The following is a 23,283-nucleotide window of genomic DNA, read 5'->3' as shown; positions in this document are numbered from 1 at the left end:
AGATGTGTATGGGGTGGGGGTGGGGGTGACCTCTCTGGGCCCTGCTGAGTCTCAGCAGACTGACGTGAGCACAGCCACTCCGCCCTCCAGGCCAGTGCTCCTGCAGAGATGAGAGGGGACCTCCATGGTGGAACTTTCTCACCCACCGTGCTGCCTTAAATGCCCCTGTTTCCAACTGCACCCTCCATGCCAAAGAGCTGGTTTGATTGAGGCCTGTGCTGGCTAAAGATGCCTTTGGGTGTCAGTGGCTTTGCTGGATTCTCCCTAAGTTTAGGAAGCTGAGTTGGCAGGGCCAACGTGAATGGCATGGAAAGTGGGACGGACCCCCACAATTCCTCTATCCACAGAGTCTGCAGGACCAGGCTGAGTCCTCAGCACAGCTGGAAAGATCTCTCAGAGAGCATGGCCCACGAAAGCCAGCCCACGGTTTTCCCTTCAAATCATTAGGACATCAGCTGAATGACTGAGATGGCCTCTGTATCAGAACTCTGTATCAGGCCACTCAGTTCCAGCAGGCTGGGCACGGTGTGAGGTTCAGGTTGTCCTGAAGAGGTTGGCTGCTCTGTGTCCCCAAACCATACCCCTGACCCCAGAAAAGGATGTGGATTTACTACTGAGCTCTGGGTAGCAGCTGCCATAGGACACAGGCCAGCTCTGCATTCTGCAGCCCCTAGAGCCAGGGAAACAATTCCATAATTGGTAAAGTCTCACGAAGTCAGAGACACTGGCCCCTCCCGGCTTTTGCCAGGGTGACATCGTACCACACTGAGCGATTGCCTAGAATCCCTGCCTAGCACCAGAAATAGAGAGCCTTATTTGGAGATGTGTGTCATGTGTATGGAGATAGACCTTGCCAGGGAGTCAAACTGGCCAAAGAGCAATTATGAGATACATCTGAATGGGAACGCTCCAACACAAACTCTGTCTCCACCAACACCCATGGTGTTTGGAGGGACTCGCGTCTACAGCCGATTCAGGCAGCTGCCACTCACCTCGAGGGAGCAATGGCACTCGGGCCCTGCAGGAGAGGGGACCGGGGTGGAGAAGACAGGCTTCGCCATGCCCTGGAGCGGTCGTTGGTCACAGACTCAGATGCTCTGGGTTAGAGTCCTGGCTCTGCCACTCCCTGGCTGCATGACCTTGAGCAAGTCACTTAACCTCTCCCAACCTGCGTCCTTGTCTGTAAAATGGAGGCTGTCACCCCTGACCTGGCTGCCTCGCCAGGTTGCGGTGGGGTCGCATGCAATCATGGCTGTGAAATTGCTTTATGGATCGGGAAGCCACGTACGGCCGTCGGTGTTGTCGCTGGGCCCACCCCCGCCCCATCTCTGCACTCCAGCACTTTCTACTCTGTGTCTCTCAGGCTCCAGGGCCAAGAGACATCCTCCTGAGACCTGTAATTCCCCTGCTCCCTACGGCCAAGGTCCCAAACCCAGCCCATCGTCAGGGCCATGGGCGGGGGAGGGGAGGAGCACAGCTCTGAGGAAACGCAGATGCCCAGCTCTTGGGATTCTGATCTCGCTGGTCAGCGCGTGGCCAGGGCATCAGCATTTCACGAGCTCTACAGTTGCTTCTGATGCTCACTTGAGTTTGGAGCCTACTAGCCTACACCCGTATCCCTGCCTTTCCTTCCTGGCACCTGAGAAATGCCTTGATGCTGTCCTTGAATTGAGGCTCCCGGAGGGGTGCCCCATAACTCGGTGAGCGGCGGCACAGTGAGCTCGCTGGGGGAGTCACACAACAAAAACCAGCCCCCCAGTGCCCGACTCTGGTCCAGGGCCAGCTATCTTCCCAGCATCATCCTGAGCAGGCTTAATGGAGGAGAAAAGCGTTTGACATGAACGCCGCCGATGGCGTGCTACCTGCCCGAATTGTCACATCCGCTTCCTTGCTGCTGCCTCAGCCCTGCGTCCTGCAGGTTTGTTTGCAAACTCAGCAACCACCCTGTGTTCAGTCGTGTCTGCAGGCTGCATTCTCATGTCCCTGTCACAGCAGGGCCGACTGGACTCTGTGCCAGCACCACCTCGCTGGGCCTCGCTGCCTGACCCGGCCTGCCAGACGTGCCGTGCCAGCCCGAGTCCCCACATGCCGGCACGCAGCACGGGCCCTTGTGCTTGGCCGGGAGCCAGCGTGACTGCCTGTCCCGGAGCCGCAGTCTGCTTTTGGTCATGGCCGTTCACAGAGGCCAGGGGGACCCTGAGTACAGGAAGAGTGCAGGGACCCTGGCCTTGTCTCATCCAAGAGCCTGAACTGCTCCCCGTCGCTGCCTAACTTTCCCAGGTGCTATGGGCATGCAATGAACTCGCCCGGGCTCCCTTCCCTTCCTGCACTGGGGAACCCAAAAGCAGAGGAAAAGCTCCGGGAAAGACGGAGGAGGGGAGAGAAAGAGACAGGGGACTGGTTGGAAAGTTCTGGGGCTGGCTGTGCCGCAAAAGCCCTATTAATAGGGAGGCGTCTTTGGGCCTGGGGACTGCAGGGCGTCACTCAGTGGTGTCGGCGGTGGTTGGGTCAGGAATGTGATTATGAGGTCTCATCACAGCTCTCTCTAGTTCTAAGTCCTTTTCCAGCACTTACTTAGCAGGTACCCCAGGGCAGACGTATTCAGCTATCACAGGGACCCATCAGCAAACCTTCAAAGTTTAACTTGAAATTTAAAGTTGAACTTTGCTATTAGGGGAACATCATCTGTTCCAGGAGAAGCAAACCAAAAAAGATGAGTTAGCCATAGTTGTCATGCCTGTGAGGGCAGCTGCCGTGTACTCGGTGTGGCTGCTCTAGGAACTGTCTCGAGTGTTTTCCATGCATTGTATGATTTAATCTGCATAACCTGTTGGATGCTTGAGAATGTCAAATGTCTGACCAAGCTCTCTAGTGGCAGAGGTGGGATCTGAGCCCCCTCAGATTGCAAAAGCCCAAGTCCCAACAGCTGCACTTGCCTGGCTCCCCCGTGCCCCACAGACTCCTGCCAGACACATGGCTCCTGAGAGCTGCACCTGCCCACGCCCCGTGGGCTCTACACTCTAGATCCTTCTCCCGGGTTCTGCATCCACTGAGCTCGTCCGTCACAGGCAACAATGTGTTGGTATTGAGTGTTGTTTGTTGCTATAACGGGCCCAAGTGGATGGAGAGAGGGTGGCTAAGGCTCCAGGTCTTCTCTCAGGGCCACCCCACATATGTCCCCTGGGAATGGGCCTGCATTAGCCAGGAAGAGGTGCCTCCTGCCTACCCAGCCCCACCCTGGGGCCAGCAATTATTTCTGACCTCACTGGGTGCCTAGTCTAACTACAGCTCCCATAGCCGCTTCCCATTTCAGAAGAAGGGAATCTATTCCGGGCCTTAGTCTGATGCAGGTCAGATTTTCCAGCTGCATGAAACGTGCCATGGATGTGTTACCCACCACCACCACCCTGACCCCTTAGACACGAACCTCCTGGTGGAAAGCAACTGCCCACGGCTACAGCCCAGTGGGGCCAGCTCCTAGCAGATGGAAGGGGAAGCTCTGCCTTATCCCTAGAAAACACAAAGGCTGGCACAGCACAGGCGGGTCCCCTGACTGCACTCCTGTCCCACTCAGAAAGGCAAGGATGGACATTGTTGAGCACTTGCAATGGGATGAAATTGTCACCTAATAGGGGACTATTTTCACTACTCCCACTATGCACACAAGGTGGCTAAGGCTCAAACTTATTGACCCAAAGACATGCTTTAGACCAGTGGCTGAGCCAGGATTTGAACTTGAGAGTGGGTTCCAAGGCTGTGCTGTCCTATCTGCTCAGGCTGGGCTCTGTGGAGCCCTCCCTCCTGTGCACACAGACCCCTTCCTCCCCCAGACAACTGTTTATATTAACAACAGACGGAAATGGTAACAGTGAACACTGGTGGTTTCATAGTTGGCCACTGCAAGTTGTAGTAATTTCCTGTCTTAGAATTCAAAGTATGTTTCAGTTGCTATCATCCTGCTTTTTCAGGATGGCAAGAACAAGAGAAGGCACAGAGCTGAAGGCCCCCATTATACACACAGCTTGTATTACTAAGGTGGAGAGATCCTGGTATGAGACTCCTGGAAGCTTTACTAGCTTTAACATAGCTAATTATGATGGAATCTTCCAGCTAGAAAGGACAATAGAGATCAATGTATGTCTGAAAATTGAGAGCCTGAAAGGTGGGGACACCTGTTCAAGGTCATGCAACAAGTGAGGGACAGGTCTAGAACTAGGGTCTAGGTCTCAGGCCCCCCAGCCTGGAGATGTTCCAGCACACCAGGACTCCTCTGCATGGAAACCAAACTGACCCCAACGTAAGTGCACGAGGGAGGCGTAGGCACAGGTGCCTGATCCTTGCCCAATAACCCCCATAGAGAGATGGAGTCCTCTCCACGTTGGGTGGGGGTGACTAGTTTTCCTATGGGAGGCTTCTGGGTGGGCAGGTGAGCTCACTTAATAATCCCATTGTTAAACAATAACACCCCCCCCCAATATGGGCCAGTTAATTTTAGAGAGAGAAAACTTTCCCATGGCCCAGGGCATACTTCCATAGGTGGACCAAGGAGAGACCAAGAATGTTCTAGAATGTTAGAAATTGTGTAAGTATAAATAAAAATTGAAGCTCTGACTTTAAAATAAATTTTGGGCTGCCTAGCTAATTCGTTTGGCTTAAAAGGCTAAAGGTTAAAGCGTCTTTTAAAAATTATTTTAATTTCCCACATCAAATTTCTTTTTAAATTATACCCTGTCTGTGCAAAAATCAAACTCCCCAGTGTTAACCACTGTGAGCAGTTTTATTCCATCTCCAGAAGTTATTCTTTGCACAAAAATTGTCTGTATCTATGTGAATACATAGCTACACAGTTGTCCTTTAAAAATAAAAATTGAGCCTTAATGATTGTTTTCTGAAACTTGCTTTTTTTAAACTCAAAGATGGATCACGGGCATTCATTTATGTCCATACATGCCAAATGTATTATCTTAAGAGCGTGGACATGCCACGATTTATTTAGCCAGCCCCCTATGGATGGATATTTAGGTTGTTTCCAAATAGTCATTACCACATACAAAGCCACAGCGAATATCCATATCCTTGCATCTGTGCCCAGGTGCTAGCATTTCTGCAGGAAAGATTCCAAGAGGAAGACGTGCTGGGTCATTTTAGGTTGTAGTAATAACCGCCAAATTACTCCTCAAAAAGGCTGTGCCAATCTCACCCCCCCCCACACACACTGACACTGTATGAGGCATAAAAACCTTTGAGAATGCTGTCATTTTAACTACTGTCCTTTCATATTTGGAGAATTACTGGAAAATGCCCACAGAGCAGCATCTCTTAAGAAGACAGAGTGGCAGAGAAGACAAGTGGGCAGAGACGAGCCATGTCAAAGATGACCCAGGCGCTAGAGGGCCCCACTCATCCTCTCCCAGCAGCAGTCTGGGTTCCGGTTCTGCAGCAGGAGCTCACGTAGGGCTAGGAGAGGCGGGTGGGTACCCCAAGGGAGGGGATGAGGGCAGAGGAAGAGGATGTAAGCTTTTTCAGATCATCGGTGGTCTTCTTGCCTCCTTCCTAAGCCAACAGCATCTGGTTTCCTGAGGGCGGGGCCCTATGTTGAACCTAGAATGTTCTCACTAGTGGATATCACTTTCCATTCATTTGGACACCATGACTTTTCCCAGTGTCAAATTCCTTTCTGAAGGAAGACGTTTGTCTCCTATCCAAAGGAGCCACATATCCAGGCAGGGATGTCTACAAGAAAAGATGTGTTTATTTGCAAACATGCTCCTCTGGCCTGGAACTCTTCTGCCCATGGGTGCATGCAAATGCCACTCCTGTGACCAGACACACATGTTCGGGCACACCCCCTTGGGCCACTGTGCACTCGTTCATGTGGATGTGCCATTTGCACACACTATTCTTTGGTTTGGACAGCAGAGCATTGCTGGGGACTCTGGCCAGCAGTGCCCTTGACAGAAGGAAGTCAGAGGTTGGAGGCTGGATGGAGAAGGTTGTGCCCACCCTGCCCACCCAGCCACTTCCCACAAAGAGCCAATGCCAGCGGCCAGGGGCTGTCCACATCTCTCCAGCTTGCTCTGCTACCAGGGCTGGAGTTAGGTGTCACCATGCCAGCCCCTCCCCCTCCCTCTTCTTCTTGGCTGCTGGAACAAAGGCTCCCGTTGAGCAGGCTGAGCTTGGGAAAATCACAGCAGCAGGTCCCCAGTCCCAGCTCCGAGGGGGCCTAGTCTTTGTCAGCCTCATTGGCTGAAAGGTGGCTGGAACTGGAGCAGCACTTTGATCCCCAGGACAAAGGCTCCTTCCCACCTGCTGGGCTTGGGGGTGGGAGGGAGGCTCACATCCCCTACTGGGTATGTGGCCCAGAGGCTCTGCCTCTGCCTTCAGCCCTGACCTTAAGACTGGGTCAAGATCGGGGGTCTTGGCCAGGAGTTGGTATCTAGGCGCTGGGTAGTAAAAGAATAGTGTGGTATTAATAGTGGCCTTGGACAAATCCCTGCAGCAACTGCGCTTCACCTGGAAAATGAGGAGATTGGCAACTGGATTGTTTCCAAGGTCCCGCTCAGCTTGTTAACCCTGTAGATGCCGGAACACTCCTCCCATTCTAGCTCCCTCTTCGCCTGCATGTCGGCAGGGGCTGCTCTCGGGGCAGGGCGTGAGCGGGTCCCCTCTGTCAGAGGCATCAGAGGAGGCTACCTAGGAACACTCCCGCCTTGCAACCCTGCAGCCCGGCAGGTCAGGCCTCCTGGGCCTGTGTGAATGTAGCAGGATAACCCAGAGAGGGGAGAGGACCTGACCTTTACACTAAGAGGTGACCTTGTGGCAATGATCCAGAAATAATACGTTTTAGGGGAGAGCCAAGATCGCCAAATCAGCTATCTACAGAGAATCCGTGGAATATGTAGGAGCTTAACGGGGACCAAGTTCATTCATTCATGTGCGCACGTGAGCAAACGTTCACGCACTCGTCGGCTAGTTCTCCTTTACTGTGCGTGAGCTGAGAGTACTGGGTGTGGTGGGGTGAAGAGCCATGTCCTCACACCACCCGTCTCGGGGGTGTGTTGCCTGCGGAAGATGCGGGACAACAGACGAGTAGTTACTGGCACTGCACTAACACATTCATCTGTGTCATCTGGTTAATCCTCAGAACAACCCCTCAGTGTATTTCCATGAGACAAAGGAGGCTCAATGAAGTTAAGTTGTCCACATCACACAGAAGTGGCAGATGCAGGGTTCAAACCCCGGTCTATTTTCCCCCCACATCTCTGCTTCTCACTTCTCACTTGTCACAAAGCTACTGCAAGCTCCATTTTTCTCCCCAGCCACATTTGAAAGAGTCAGGAAGTCTCCCTGGAGGAGGGGGGCTGCACGGAGACCCAGTATCAGTGTCTCTTTTGGGCTCTGCTTGGTGATTTGCCCACAGCAGGGGCCCCTGAACTCAGCCAGATCTTACTGGTTTTACAGTCATTCGCCTGCAATGCTGTGAAATCTTCAACCCAAGAACGTGGGTTCATTGGCGGGACCGCAGGTTTCTCAATCCCCTGGGCTGCAGGCAAGGAGCCAGTGGTGTCTGGCAGGCCCGACGGTGGCCTCTAGCCCCGGCTTCATTTCAATTTCCACCTTTGCCACCACCCTGCTGCGTGACCTTGGACAAGCTGCTCAGCCTCTCTGGGCTGTGGCTTTTCCATCTGTGCAGCAGGGAAGGGGATCACTCTCTCGCTTGGCGAGGGGTCTGGCTAATACAGCTCACGTGCTGCTGCAGCGCAGCCCACACCGGGCAGCCCGAGGATGGGGTGATTTCTCGAGGCTCTGCAGAAAGTGCGCTGAGAGCTCTTGCCCAGCTTCCCAGCTACTGCCGCTTGCTAATGAGGAGCAGCATATGTTGATGATTCCGGCGTCGGCACTCGCTCCTTGGCTGTCCGAGTTCCCGGAGCAAACTGGCTTCCTATTAGGCATTTATACTTATTAATAGCAGCAAATTGCAGCCCTCCGCAACATCTGCTACTTTTCATTTGCACAAAGCTTCCCAGACCATTTGTATTAGTGGTAGCTTGTCACCAATTCTCCAAGGCAGAACAGGACTGGGTCTCCCCCTATGAAAATGAATCAACTGAGGCATAATGAGGGGGAGGGGTTTGTTCAAAGTCACCCAGACACACAGAATAAATTAGAGCTCGGGACCCCTCAGCTCCCCAAGCCTCATGCTCTGGGGATCTTGTCCTTGCTGTTCTAAATCTCAATGACCTTGACCTCAGAACCCCTGCCTAGAAGCAGGTGGAGACAATGGGGGCAGCCCGGGCTGCTGCTCTTGAACATGCACATGAGTCTACTCTCCAGTGAGCGAGGAGGTCAGTACAGAGGGCCCTGTTGGCATCTGAGAGCTGCGTTCTCTTTCCAGAGTCTTCTCTGGTATTATACTTTGCTCAGGGGCTGGGTCTCCCTGATATCTATGGATCTATTGTCCTAGAATGAAGAGAGCACGGGAGGTACTGAGAAGGCTCATTTGTCACTTTAGATCCAGCTTTTGATAATCTCTGAACACACACCAGGTACATACGACCTCGGTGTTAGTATGACCTACTTGGTGCTCAGGGTGGACAGAAGTGACCACATTGCCACTGTCCTCTTTCTTTGACTTCTTCCCTTCTACCTCTCGCAGGGCCTTTGCACCCTAGTGTGACTTTCTGCCCACCACCTGTGTATCAGCTAGCTATTGCCACCACAGAGCTGAGTACCAAGCCAGTGCCCAAGCTCAGCAGCCTACAATAGGCATGAATTCTCGTACCCATGGCTTTGCAGAGCACTTGCAGCTCTCTAATGTAGGTAGTTCTGCTTCAAGCTGCTGCACCAGCTGGGTCTATCTCCTTCTGGGGGGTTGGGCCCAGCAGGTCTTCCTCCCTGTGGGTTTATCTGGGGCCCAGGCGGGTGGGGAGGCAGCTACTTGGGGAAGCTCTTTTCACGGCAATGACAGCAGCACAGAGGGCAAAGGCACGCACATAAACATGTCGTAAACACATGTATGCCTTGTGCTTGTAGCCATCCCACTGGACAATCAAGTCCTAAGGCCACACCCAAACTCAAGGGTGGGGCGAGCACCCCACTTCCTCATTCACCACGAGGCCATAGAGGCCATAGTAGGGGTGGGGGTAGAAAGGTTTTCTTTCAGAGAGTGAAGTCTCAGGACTCAGATTCCGACCTGCCACAGCCTGGGACCAGCCTCCTGAGCCTCCACCTCGCCAGTCGGCCAAGTTCAGAAGTACTTGCCACCCTGCAAAAAGACAATGTGAGTGGCAGGGCTCCAGGCACCCGGAGTGACTTGGATAAGCACAGCTTTCCAAGCCACTGCTCAGCCTCAAGTCCCAGCCCAGGCAGTGGGGGCCATCGGGCCCATCACAGGGAGACGAAGGACTCTACAGGACACTTGCATGATGCATGGTTAGCAGAATCAAAGCCTGAAAAGGCAGCCAGTGGCCACCAAAGGAAAGAAAGGCTCCCCACGACTGTGCCACTGAGACCCATGTGTCTTACTGAGTTAATAATTTCCTAGAGAAGGACTAACTTTACCCGACCTCACTTCCCTGGGTCGGGGACAGGTGCTGAGAAGGACAGTGAGGGACAGAGCCAAGTGCGCCATCTATACAGCTTGGCAGTTCCCCCGCAGCCTCTTGGAGTTTCTTAATGGGTTGTCTTGCCTCTTTTTTTCTTCTTTCTTTTTTGACAACTTTGAAGGAAATTGGGTACTTAAGAAGCCTTTTGGACATTTAAATTAACTCCAGCCATCAGGCTCTGTGTAGCCACTGCAATATTAGCATCCAATTATAAGAGTAGAGATGGAGTAATAACTCACATTTCGACCAGAATGTCAACTGCTTAAACAAATTAGAGATACACACAGAGTCTGGGTGTTGAGTCTCTGGAACATGTCTGAATGCAATCAGCAGAGCGGCAGGCACCCTCCGCCATGTGAACAGCTACGGGCAGAGCAGGACCCTATTGCCAGAGGATGGCATCTTTCAAAATATCGGGGAATCAGGCAGGGGCTGAGCAGTGGGGCCGGGACTCATGGGAGCGGCTAAACTTCGTTTCGCTGCTGCAAGCACTTGCAAGATCCCCAGCCCTCCAGATGGTGGGCTCAGCTCATCAGATGCAGAAACGTGCCAAGATCAAGGCCATGACTTAAAATCCTGTGTGCGCCCCTTTGCTCTGTTCTCAGCCACTCTTTGTCTGCCTATGGTAGGTCATTGTTTTGTAAATTCTGGTCTTCAGGACAGGTTAGGAAGAGGATGATGATGATTCTTTTTATAACACTTTAAAACCAGACCAAACGACACTATGTTATTTAAGGAGGTTTGCCTTGGTGACAAAAGGATCAAACCAAGGTGACTCCCAGAAAAACAATCTAGGGGGAAAGAGAAGAGGGCTGGGGAAGGGCACACAGGTGCTTCCTGGTCATGGCTGAGGATGGAAAACCCCAGAGCAGACAGGCTAAACAATCACAGAACAATTTTCTAAAATCGGGGGCCGTTTGACCTCACATCAATTATCGGAATTCCAAGCCCCTCCTATGTGCCTCTTGGAGCGGGTGGGAGGTAAGGAAAAGTTCTAGGTAGAACAAGGCTCGGGCATTATTTTTGCAAACCAGGAAACAGATATTCAGAGCCTGAGAATGACAGAGCCAGTTACATAATGATATATGATAGGGGACGTCCATCCTAAACCCTTTGTCCATTTGAGATTAAATTGAAAAGAGTAGCAATGCCTGTCTTTCCACTGAAGGAGCTCAGAATATTTCATAAACATGAATTTATTAGTCTACCGGCAGAAGGCCGTACCCTTTGACCCCGGGAGCCGAGTGGAGAGACAGGTGTTTTCACGTCCACACTGCCACACTGAAGATGAAATCATTTGCTGAACATGCAGAAGGGAACTTTTTCTATTGTAATAAAATATATGTAACATAAAATTTACCATTCTAACCGTTTCTAAGTGTTCAGTGGCATTAAGTACGTTCATGTTGTGGTGCAACCATCACCACCCTCCAGCTTCTCAACTTTTTTTGCCCAACAGGAACTCTGTCCCCATTAAACAGGAACTCCCCATTCCTCCCTCCCTCCAGCCCTTGGCAACCACCACCCTACTTTCTGCCTCTATGAATTTGACTGTGTACCTTGTACAGGTGAAATGATACAGCATTTGTCCTTTGGTGTCATACTTATTTCATTTAGCATCATGTCCTCAAGGGTTACCCATGTTGTAGCATGTGCCAGAATTGCCTTCCCTCCTAAGGCACAATAGTATTCCACTGTGTGGCTAGACCACGTTTTGCTTATCCATTCATCTGTTGATGGACATTTGGGTTGCTTCCAGCTTTTGGCTATCGGTGAGTAGTTCTACTATGAACATGGATGTGCAAATACCTCTTTGGAACCCTGCTTTCAGTTCTTTTGACCATGTATCAGAAGTGAAGGTGCTGGGTCATATGGAAATTCTATGTTTAGCTTTTTGAGGAACTGTCATACCGCTCGATAGGTTTTTGCACAAAGCCAGGACAATGTGCCAAGACCCCACCCTGAATCCTGCACCCAAGGAGCCTCATTCTCCCTGAGCACAGTGTAGGCACAAGCAGAGGTCCTGAGAGGTATGGGGCTCCCTTCTCTAGAAGCAGCGAGGGTGATGTTACAGCCACATCACTCAACACCTCTCCAGGAGTCCAGTGGCCAGGCGACAGACCTCAATATTTTGTGGTCTCTGAGTCCATCTATCATTATGATAGCTTAGGTCACGTTGACATCTGATCTGTTTTCAAACAGAAGTCCCTCCCAGCTCTCCCAACCTATGACTTTTCTTTCTTCACCTCTTCCTGTGGTCTGAATTCCCTCACTCAGTTAATTAGCATGCCTGGCACTGTAGCTTAAGACTTTAATCAGCGTGGGGTGGTTTTAATTAATCGTGTGGCTCTGCATCTGGAGTGGTTTGTGTTCCAGGGTCAGGAGAGGAGCTGAAGATGGGGGATGGGACGGGTGGCTTTGTCTGGCGTAAGGTGAGAGTCTGGCCATTCGAGGAGAGAGAGTCTCAGGGGCAGTCGGCCACCTGTGCAATGCTCTAGCGAGGTTGCAAGGTAACCAGGGACATTAGAGCATACATTTGTACTCAGATGAATGGTTGGATTAAGTCCAGTCTTTGAAGGTGATTGAAAGTGTCAGGGAACCTTCTGATACTTTCCAGAATTACCCGTGGGGTGGGGAAAGAGGCGAAGTGACGGTATAGACTGGGAGATGTGGGGCCAGTCTGGGAGGCCGTGGCCGTGCTGGAGAGTGTTGCCTGGTAGAGGGACTCAGGAGACCTCCCCAATCCTGTCTTCCTGGAGAAGGCCCTGGAAGGGTCAGGAAGGTGGTAATGTTTCTACCTGGACTGTCAGAATCCCGCTGACTCCCCAGTTTGTGCATCCACGCTTTACAAAGAGCAGAGAAATCCTAGATCAAGTTCAGAGGAAAGCAATAAAAGTCATTAAAGACATAGAAGGATTCTGTAAGGAAAGGGTAAAGGCAGGTGGGTTGTTTGCCTTCAAGAAGAGGAAGCTCTAGATGCCTGGATGATTGTCCTCAAGAGTATGTTTCCTTTAAGGTGTCTGATGCCATTTTTGAACCTGTCCATAAAAACCAAACAACTGAGATGGGGTAGGCATGGGGAAATTTCATCTGGGTATTAACAAGGAGCGTAGAATGTTAGAACAGAAAGGGAATTTAAAACTACCCTGCCCAGTCCCTCCTTTTACAGTTGCTTAGAAAGAGGCCAAGACAGACTGGCCCAAGGTCACCCAGGGAGCTGGGGGCAAAGCCATGGCTGGAACCTGGGTCTCATAACAACTGCCCAGGACTTGTGCCCTGTGCCACATGGGCCCACCCAGATGAAGAGGAAAGAAAAATGCATAGCTTGTTCCAGGAGCTAGAAAAGGTACTAAGTCCAGGAAGCTGGGATAACTCCAGGTTTCATCCGAAGGGTGAAGCAATGGAAGGTTTAGAGGCATATGTCATAGTTCAGGGAGGAAATGACATGACCAAGCTACTAAAGTTCTCCCAGGTTTGTTGAACTCCCAGAGTAGGCCATGAGGCCTAGGAAGCCTGTCAGGGCAAGTTTTCTGGGACTTAGGAAAGAGGTAAGTGATGGTTCAAGGAGTATTGGGATATTAATGACAAAGATAGCAGCGATCATAACCATCACTTGTGAGGTGCCAGACTATTTACAAAACTATCAAGTCATCCGTGCTTTGAGAAACTGTGAATTGAGGGAGGGTGGATTTTTATCTCCATGCTAAGCCAGCATTTGAACCTAGCTCTGTGGATCCTATACTCTTTCCAACCAAACAGAAAGTGACTCATGTTTAAAATCTAGAAAGGAAGGACTTTACAATTCCAGGGTATTGACATTATTAAATAGCAGTTGTGAGGTATTTTTAGGGATTTGAATGCAGAGGTTTTTGGGAACCTCAGATTCACCAAGCAGCTGGCTCTGGAAGCCCCAGGCACATGCCACCCCAGGCAGATGATAGAACATGTCAATGGGAGAAACTAGAGAGAATGTTAATTAAGTTTAGACCGAGAAAATGCTTTTGATTGAACAAGCCATGATTTTCTCTTTAAGCACATGCAAAATATGGAGTGCTAGACAAGCAGCTGGAACATATGAAAACATTATTATGTACTTATGGTTCCCAACTTTCACCATTTATGGCCCCTTTTATTATTTTTTCCCTCTGTGCATTATGTTTTGAAAGATTCTGTCTACTAAACAAACTGCATTTATTAAATAATAGTATATTTCCCATTTTTAATATGGAACATACATCATTGAATATGCATAAAAACATAAAACAGCAACAATCCAATTTCCATTAGGCTTTCGGAAATATTGAAAATAGCTTATGGACCTCATTACCACTCATGAATTTCTAGGAGTCTGGGTACTTTGGGTTAGGAACCATTCATTATTCGAATGCTTACATGGCTAGCATGTCTATACCCACTTAAGGAGTAGGTAGAGAAATTAAAGATGCAACAGGAATAGGGTTAATTCCTAGCTGTGTGTGGAGCCAGTGGGGTAATTCGTGAGAAACTGATTATCAAGGTTAATTAGGAAAATGGGAAGGTTGTATGTAGGCAGAGATCAGGCATGGCCCATGCGGATTACATGAGCAGTAAAAAAAAAGATAAAATTCCAAATATGCAAAAAAGACATCTGAGAAAATGGACAAAGGGTCACCAAAGCCAAGGGCAAAACTGTAAGAATGCGAGCGTGAGGCTAAAAGGTCACTTGAAAGAAGTAAAAACGCAGTATGGTCATTAATAACACTCAATGTATACATTGGAGAACAAAAAGATATATAAAGGGAATGAGAAAGTGAAGGGGAAAGAGATCATGTGGGATTTGGAATTCATTATTAATTAATTCCAAAGGAGAGTTTGGAGACTAATTGAGCAGGCTGTGGTGCCAGTTTGCCTGGGTGTGAGTTACAAGTAGCCCCTGCCAAGGGGACATCATTTGACGGAGGCAGATGCCCATAAAACAGCAGGGAAAACACAGCCTCTGCATTTGCTCAGGAAGCAGGGAGGGCTTGGCCAGGTCAGTGTGGTTGATAGTTTTCTGTGCCTGTCAAAGCGTGATGGCAAGAAATTAAAAAGGATGATCATGTCAAATTCTCTTAGCTTAAGCTGAAAGATTCGGTAGGAAGTTCTCCATTAAGATAAAAAAGTATACCAAATGGAAAAGGATGATATTAAAAAACAAAACAAAACAAAAAACCCAACTTTTATAAAGAAGAAACTGGCAAATTGGAGAATAAAGACCCAGGCTCTAAAAAGAAAATAAAAACTCCATTTGATCCAGTGTATCATTATTAAGTACCTAGAATGTAGCAGGTCCTGGGAAGTCATGTAAAGAGACATCAAGGCAAAGCTACCTCGAAGAACAAAGAAATTCGAAAGATGTTTAAGAGCACGCAGGAAATGGGAGCATTTGGGCTGAGCAAAACCGTCATGTGGAACATTTTACATTAACAAGCGGCTGGTGAGAGCTAATATAAAGTTTTGGGTTGGAGAGGAAGCCTCCAGTCATGAAAAGAGTGTGAGTAGGAGGAGAAATAGCAACAGCTGCTCTTTGAAAGCACCATAGTGAAAGCCTTTAGAGCCAGTTGGCCAACATTACGGGAAGAAAGCGGCGGCAAGAAACAGCTAAAGTGAGCTTATGACATCTCGGTAAAAGGCAAGGGGAAGGAGAAAGGGTAGGGGCTGGGTCTCGGGTTAACGCGCTCCAGCCCCCGAGGGAGAAGTGCTGGAAAGGAGGTGGAACAGTCTACGGCAAAAGAGAAACAGAAGGGAGTAAGAATGACTGTTTGTTTGTTGCATTGCTAGGAAACGACTATGTGACACACTGGCTATTTGTAGAGATATTTTGGGGTTTGGGAGGTGGGAAATTTTAAATGTATGCTATTTAAAATATTTTTTTTTCTAGCAATTTGGTATGAGCTCTATGGAGTCTGTATTCCTGGAGACTTCTAGGAAAATCATACGGATGCTTGTCCTTCCTGCATGCGTGTATGGTCACCTGCTCCAACGTGATCGCCCAAGGGCCCTTTCCCTCCAGGGCTTAGTGCTCCGGCAGTGTTTCCGGGGACACGTGTGATGTTGGGGACAGCACCTCTGCTGCCAGACTCCTAGGTGTTCTGCAAAATCTTGACCGCTTTCTCCCTGTCCTGCTGTCCTAGCTCACCAGAGTCCCTGTGGAGTCCTGTGGTCAGTATCGGAGCTGTGGCGAGTGCCTTGGCTCAGGCGACCCCCACTGTGGCTGGTGCGTGCTCCACAACACGTGAGTACCGCGGGCAGCGTCCTCCTGCCTCCCACCGTCTCCCGGTAACGCCCTTCTCTGCTCTCTTCCCTCCTTGTCTTTTCTTACTCTGCCTTCCTTGCATCCTCCACAACTGTTATCTCCCTTCCTTTGTTCTTTCCGACTTCACTTTAAATTGCCAAATTTCCATAAGAGATAGATGGAAGTGGCAGCCTGGGAATGATGGCAGGTCCAGATACGGTTGTCACAGTGGGTAATTACGCACTGGAGAGCTGGAGGAAGAGAGAGGGGTTCCTGGACTGTCCTGACTGTGACCTGGCTGTAGACCGACTTTCCAGGACTGAACACCAGGAAACGGGCATTGGGCTTGTTGCTCAAGGTGCAGTGCACGTGGGCCAATCGTGGGCCAGACACGTGCTGTCCATTTAGTGATTCAGCATCCACTCAACATCCCCACAGACTTTTCTGGTTTGGGTATTGGGTCTGCAGTTCAAATGTGTGGCACCTGAGGACCCTCCTGCCACTGTCAACATCCACCGACTGGCTGTCAGTGCACCTGGGCTGGAGTCATGGGGCCGGTGAAGCCAGTGCCGGGCACTGACCCCACGTGCCTCCTTGTGCGCTGGCTCCATTTTATTCTCTCAAGTGGGGAGAAGGCAATGGCATTGTTCACAGTGGAGGCGAATGGTAGTTTGGCAAATGAACTGAGCATGGGGACCTAGGGCACAGACCTCCAGCCCAGAGTGTAGGGAGAGCTGAAGACCTTCCCTTGGGGATCAGAAGAGCTTTGGAGAAGCCTGGAGAAGCCAACAATAGCTGGACCCCACTCTAACAGAATTTGATCCCAGTCCAGCAATTGTTGCTTCTGATCAACACCAGAAACTTAACCCTCTTGTGAGCTGGACACAAACATTATAAATTAAGGAGAAAGACCTTAGTCTTCCTACTAAGAATCTGAACTTGTATGTGACCAATGACATTTACCAGTGATTTTCAACTGACATAAGAAAATGGGGTTAGGATCTTGTCTCTCCACCCACAGGAAGTGCCTCTGAAACTAGGAACAGCCTCGTAATTTCTAACCCATCCTTGCTAAGGGAACAGGCACCTTCCCCATCTCTGGGTGACAGTCCCAGGCATAATGAGTCCTTGAGTTTCAGAAGGAAAAGTCTGAGATCCCTCTGGTATGTTATGGTGGAAAAAAATCAAGAACCACTGAACTACCCCGAAATGTGTGTAACTCGGGGACAGACGAGAAGTGTGCGCTTACCTGCACACAAAGGTAGTGTTGTAACACAGCAGCAGGGCCTAGCAGTAGTCAGGAGAAAAAGAGGATGGAAGAGATTGCATTCAGAATGCAGATAGGCTCTGGTCAATCCAGAGTGTTCCCTAGGTGATACTTTGCAAGGCAGGGGGAGGGGGGGACGGTTTTCTTTGTCCCACACAATGAGGCCTCTCAGAAAGGGACTGTGTTCCAGACGCATGCCTTGCTTGGGGGCCTTGAGGCCACCTGGCTGTCTGCATGGCTGAGAGTGGCCCAGCTGCTCCTGGTATGGGGCTCTCCCACCTGGCGTCACTCAGAGGCCATCAGGAAAGCTGGCCCCTGACACTCCATGCCTGTGGGACCCATGTCAGCTTCCATCTCTGCCCGCAGTGCCGCCCCAGCCCGGCTGAACTAGCCCTGTGAGCGGTGGGGGCTCTCCCGCTCACTAAGGGCCACAGAGGGGCTGCCAGCACCCCACCCCCCACCCCAGGGCTAGGTAAGCAGGAATGAGAGGAGGAGTTGCCAGACACTACTTCCTGTGTGGCCTCAGTTTCCCCTTCTGTAACATAATACCTGCCTCCTGTCAAGTGGCAGAAGACAGGGCTAGAAGGAGGCCAAGGTGAAGTCTGGGTGGCTCATGAAGGAGGCTGTGACCCTGCACAGGGAGGCCAGCAGTGCCAGTCTCAGTGTGGCTTAGAGAGAACAGCCCTGGGCACGAGCTTTGTCCATCTGCCGCCAAGTCTAAATTCCATATCCCCCAGCATCCCAGTTCCACATCTGTGACTCAGACGTGGTGGCGCCCATCTGCCCACCTCCCTGAGTCACTGGAGAGTTGAATGAGTCCGTGGGGATGCCAGTTCCTGTGGACCGTGGCGCTGGGACGTGTAAAGTGGGGGGAGGGGCAGGAATCTTGACCAGGTTGGGGAAAGACTGAGAGCTCGTGGGTGCCCTGCCTCTTATGACTTCGGGTGACTCCCAGTGATGCTCCAGGTGGCTCTGCTTTAATTTCGTGCTTCCCTTCTGGGGGCATCCTGGCCTCAAAGTGCCATCATCGTCTAACTGGTGGTGGTTCCTACTGTGCTCCCCTCACTGCCTTTAGCCTGGTGTCTGTCCTGTTCTTAGTTTGCCGGTCAGTGCCAGCACCCAGTAAGCACCAGTTCTCAGAAGGCAGGGCTGTGCAGGTGTGGTTTTCTGTGGCTGCTGCTGCGGCTGCTGCAGGTCCCTCCCTGTCTCCTCCATGTCTCCTCCATGCCCCCTCTGTGCCCAAGGAGTCACAGTGGAGCCGGTGTATGGAAGCAATGGGGGACGTTGGAAGGATTCCTGGGGTGGAATCTAGTTCTCATGCCTTGCAAACTTGTTGTGGGGCTTTAAGCAAGTGCAGTGGGTTCTCATTATGCAAGGTTCCTTACTTTCTGTAAAGTCACTGAAACACTGAATTAGTGAGTAGCAAACCACTGCTCCTAGGAGAAATACAAGATTAGGTTCCTGGGGGCCTCTGGTCACGACGTTCTCATGAACAAATCATTCCACAGCCTCGTTTTGTGTGTAATTCTGTTTCAGTGGCACGTTACTTAACATATATTGTTGATTCATTAACCTTGAACTCCGAACTCCTTGACGTCCGACAGCAGTCAGTGTAACTCGCACCTGTACAGAGCTCCCCTCACACACGCGTTTTCTCCGTAAGGCGCACCGCGGCCTCCCGCGCTCAGGAGCATGGGACAGCACTTCAGCATTACCCTGGGAGCTATTTTAAACAGTGAAATCATCAAAGCACCTGTGAAAAATGTGGCCCTAAATAGACCCCGAAAAGGATACTTGTGTATAGCATGAGCGCTAAGACAAGAAGGCAGCGTGACCCCTGTTCAGCCTTGGCTGGGAACGTGTGTCAGGTGACCCGAATCCTTCACCACTCTGTGCGTGTCCATGGATACCAATCTGGGGATCACAAATACACATTAGGGATTAGCTGACTCCACAAATATGGACTCCACAAATAACAAGGATCGACTATAACTCGGTATGTCAGAAACTTGGCATCCTCATTTTTAAAGAGGGGGAACAAGGACTTCGCTGGGTGGTGCGTGAGGGCACAACGAGGTCACAAAGGGTGTAATGAAAGCGCAAAGTGCTCTGCCAGGTCAAGGTGTTGTTGTCTGTAGCCTTGAGCCTCCTGGGTTTGTGAATCACCTGATGAAGGCGGACACCAGCACAGGGCTGTGCCCATGCAGCTGATGAAACCCAGATCCTCCAGGAGGACAAAGTCCAACGGCACTCATAGCCAAGGCCACCTGCTAACTGTGACCGCCCCCCACAATCCATGCTCCCTCCTTCCCTGGGTTAATGACCAAGGGAAGACCCCTGACCCACATTGGCAAGTGAAGGAGAGTAGGCCTTTGAATTACTAAGATGTTTTTTAATAAATATATAATTTTAGATTTACATAGAATAAGATGTGTAGATCCTAAGTGTACACTTTGCAAAGCTTTGACAAATGCAAACACTTAGGTAATCCACACCTATCGAGATATACAACAATTCCTTCATCCAGAGTTCTGTCCTGCTCCTTCCCAGGGCTTCCCAGTGGGCTCTTCTTCCCTCGTTCCTTAGGTGCAGACCACAGCACCTAAGGAACGGTGCTTCTCCTGATATGGCCTCCCTGTCATTTTGGGGGGATGGGAGAGACACATGAAGAGAGACACATGAGGAGAGGCTGGGAGAGACACATGGCTGGGAGAGACACATGAGGAAAGGGCCAAGCAGGAGAGAGGGGAGAGGGCTGGGGGCCAACAGGGTGGGTGCAGGAGTAAGGACAGGAAAAGAACCTGCAGATGCTTGCCCCTGGGTGTCTCTGTGTGCTAGGAAGGGAGCCAGGTAGCAGGTGTGGGAGGCTAACCTGCTTCCAGGAAGTGCTACGTCCACAAACTTGTCCTGAGATCTCCCAGCCCCTCCCAGACCAGGGACTGTGCTGAGCTCAAGGCTACCAAGGTGACTACATTAAGTCATCTCTGCCATAAAGCTTCCTGGGTACCAGGCCTCTGACCCAGGGCAGGGGGTTGCAGTCTGTACTAGAATCAATTCACTTTTTGGCTCCCACCCTGGGCAAGACCCTGTGGTAAGGGACTCTGTGGCTTGCTAAGTGATCCCAGCAAGCCTGACCCTCAGGAAGATGATGGCAGCAGGAAAAGTGTTCCTTAGGTGTCAAGATAAGTCTGTCTTCTCAATCACTTTTGCCAACTTTGCCCCTGGTTGTAGGGAGGAAGGTGGTGGTAGCATTGTGGGAGAGAAGGACACAGAAGGGGTGTGTGTGTGTGTGTGTGTGTGTGTGTGTGTGAGAGAGAGAGAGAGAGAGAGAGAGAGCATGAGTACAAGAGAGGAAGAGAGAAAAAGGGAAGGAGAGACGGATGAAGGATGAGTGAGCAGTTCAAGGTCAGGGCCTCTGTAAACAGGTGGCTCATGTGGCTGAATGGGCTGTTTGTACCAGCAAGGTCACAGGTGGGTTGCAGACAACATGCTTAAGAAATGTTCATGTAATTTAAATCCTCCCTCCTGCTACTCTCAATTGTCACGAAGCTCTTACCTGCCAAGCCAGGAGCACAGAGGGTTGCCCTGTTGCTGTCCTTTGCAGCCCCTGGGCCTGGCCCCCAGGCCGGCCAGTTTCTCATGGCAACGGCAGCTTCAACAATGCTGGTTATTGATTTGACCATGAGTTTTGAGCCTTGTGCTCAAAAATAGGGACTCACCTTTATACCTGGGCTGACCTGTTTCTGACTTGGGTGAAGATAAAGGGCAGCTGCAAGCCCCATTGGCCTCTGCCCGACAGCTGTCTCCTGTCCTGGTCACGTTGCCTCCGACGACCAGGCTTGGCAAGTCCCCAGCCTCTCTGTGCCCAGGACCACCCCCTCCTCCCAGCGCCCACAAAGGCTCCGAGCCGGGCAAAGAAGCCTGTCTCGTCCTCGGCAGGTAACAGGATCCCGCCCGGCAGACCGAGCCACATTGATTGGCCCAGACTTTACCTTTCTTGAGAAAAGTCATCAGCGTCACTCCTGGGAGGCACATGTAACCCAAGACATCACAGGGGAAGGATAAGATCGGCGTTATGAAGTGTCCCTCTTGTCCCTGACAACCCTGCCTCTTTCCAGATTTCTCCCGTTGGAAGAACGCCCTCCTCTGGGTGGGCCGCAAGGGTCAGGGTTCGCTTCTGGCCCTCTGTGCAGAGGATCTGCCGAGATGGCAGGAGGAGAAAGCAACGTCCTGCTCCCCTGAGCAGAGGGACAGGCTGCAACTGAGAACCTGCGTGGCCAGACCCAGGCACAGCTCTGAATGAAAACAAAAAGAGCCACCCACAGCCAAGCTGTGAAAATTAAAGGAGGGGATGGATGTGCGAGCCCCCTTGCTGGGCCTGGAACGGGACAGGTGCTCATGCCTGAAGCAACCTAGACGACCGTAACTATGGGAGCAGACACTGGGGTTGGACCCCAGGGCCTCCCGGGGGGCCCCCTGCCCCTTCGGTTCCTCTCCTTCCTGGGACTGCAGGACTGTGGTGGGAGGCTGGAACGAGCCCACTGTTGGGAAGTCTGCCTCCCCTTGCACGGCTTCAACCAGTGTCCTCTAGTGACGTGCAGATTCCAAAGTCCTCCCTTGTGTCTCCTTAGCGTATCCCGTAACCTTGTTTTATTTCTAGTCTTTTTAGCCTATGTCGAAGGGCTGCTTAATACTAACCTGCTAAGTCAATGATCTCTCCTAGGGCTGTCTGCACAAGGTCTACACAGTCATGGGCAGTGGCTGTACCCACTTCTGCCGGCAGACTCTCTGTGGTCTATGCTATGGTCATCCTTGACTCTTTACCAAAAAGTCACCACCCTCTTGTCCAGAGGAGAGTCACAGACCAGATACTAGTATATCTGAATCTTTCTCTCCATGGCCCAGCAGACATACAGTATGGCCTAAGGAAACTTCCTTCTCTCTTAGCCCCTGCCTCCCCATCCCCTAACACACACTTAACACCTGTAAGCCAAAAGTGCCATCTTCCCACAGGAATTAGAAAAGCCCTGTGGTCCAAGCCGGCTATCAGCACCGCGCCCACTCTGATGACTTGGCTCTCTGGGGACACCTGAGGAGCTGGGCTCCCTCTGAGGCTTCAGTCCAGATGTACACACCCATGTTCTAGCAGTTGCAAACTTCATCTGATCACGCCACACTGGACCACATGGCACAGAGTAACGCAGCTTGCGTAGAGCAAAGTGCTTGCCCGAACCAAGCCTGCTGGACCTGGTGACATTAATGGACATGAAAACACCGGGTTGTTGGATAGAGTGTCGCGTGAAGTAGATCAGGAACAATCAGAGTAATTGTTGGACTGTGTCTCAGGTAATAAGCAGCATCCTGCTTGTCACCGAATAGATAGAAAGAAAATGGATTAGCCGCCGTGGTGCGCCTTTGCTCTTTCCTCCTCTCTTCCTGTCTTCTCCTGCCATTCTCTCCCTCCCTCCACCTGCTCTGCCCCACTCCCCTCTTTCCTAGCCCTTCCTCAACCTTAGCAGAAATAAAGAGGTCCCAACAGTGCTACCTACCAATGAAGACAGGAGAGACACGAGCCCACTTCACCTTCTCTTCTGGCAACTGCTAAATGTAATTTTGTTTCTTATAAAAATGGAATCTCTTGAGGTCTCTTTTATCCACCACCTCTAAGGTTTGTGTTCAAGAGACTGTTCATTCAAAGTGTGGCTGAAAGGAAGCTAAGGCAAGAACCCAACCTGCGACCCAGGTTGGCTTCTCGGTGCAGGCGGCAAGCACAGTGTGTGAGCCGCTCATAGGGGGATGGGACCCCTCATTGCTACACAAGCCCAGAAAGTTCCAGGGCCTCCACTTGAGCCCTGCACCTGCCGGTTCCTGTTAAGTCCTGTGCCCTCCTCCTGCAGGAGGCCTAGATAGATCGAATACTGGGGGCTGCTCCGGTTAACTTTGGATCTTTCAAGATGAGAAAGGGGTGGTGTTGAAGTTCAGCTGCAGCAGCTGGCGGCAGAGGGAAAACCATAGTATAACTTCAGGCTTCCTGTCTTGGGATTTATCTTAGCTATTTGGGTGGAGCAACCTAAACACTTAGGCTTCCATGAGACCAGAGTGTCTGTCCCTGGATCCTGGAATCGTGACATTGAAAGGGCTCACCTGGTTTACCCCTT

General features: G+C 50.9%; 1 protein-coding gene across 1 annotated transcript in view; it reads left to right on the top strand.

Annotated features, from left to right (window-relative positions):
- The window catches only part of PLXNA4 (plexin A4), a 424,461-nt gene that overhangs the window by 287,115 nt on the left and 114,063 nt on the right, over nt 1-23,283 (top strand). Inside the window, exon 5 of the mRNA XM_012739739.3 lies at nt 15,758-15,858. Coding sequence (XP_012595193.1) covers nt 15,758-15,858 — 101 coding nt within the window. The remainder of the gene's footprint in view (nt 1-15,757; nt 15,859-23,283) is intronic.

Source organism: Microcebus murinus, chromosome 9 (genome assembly GCF_040939455.1).
Source record: "Microcebus murinus isolate Inina chromosome 9, M.murinus_Inina_mat1.0, whole genome shotgun sequence".
In the NCBI taxonomy this organism is placed as follows: domain Eukaryota; kingdom Metazoa; phylum Chordata; class Mammalia; order Primates; family Cheirogaleidae; genus Microcebus; species Microcebus murinus.
This window is presented reverse-complemented; position numbering and strand designations above follow the sequence as displayed.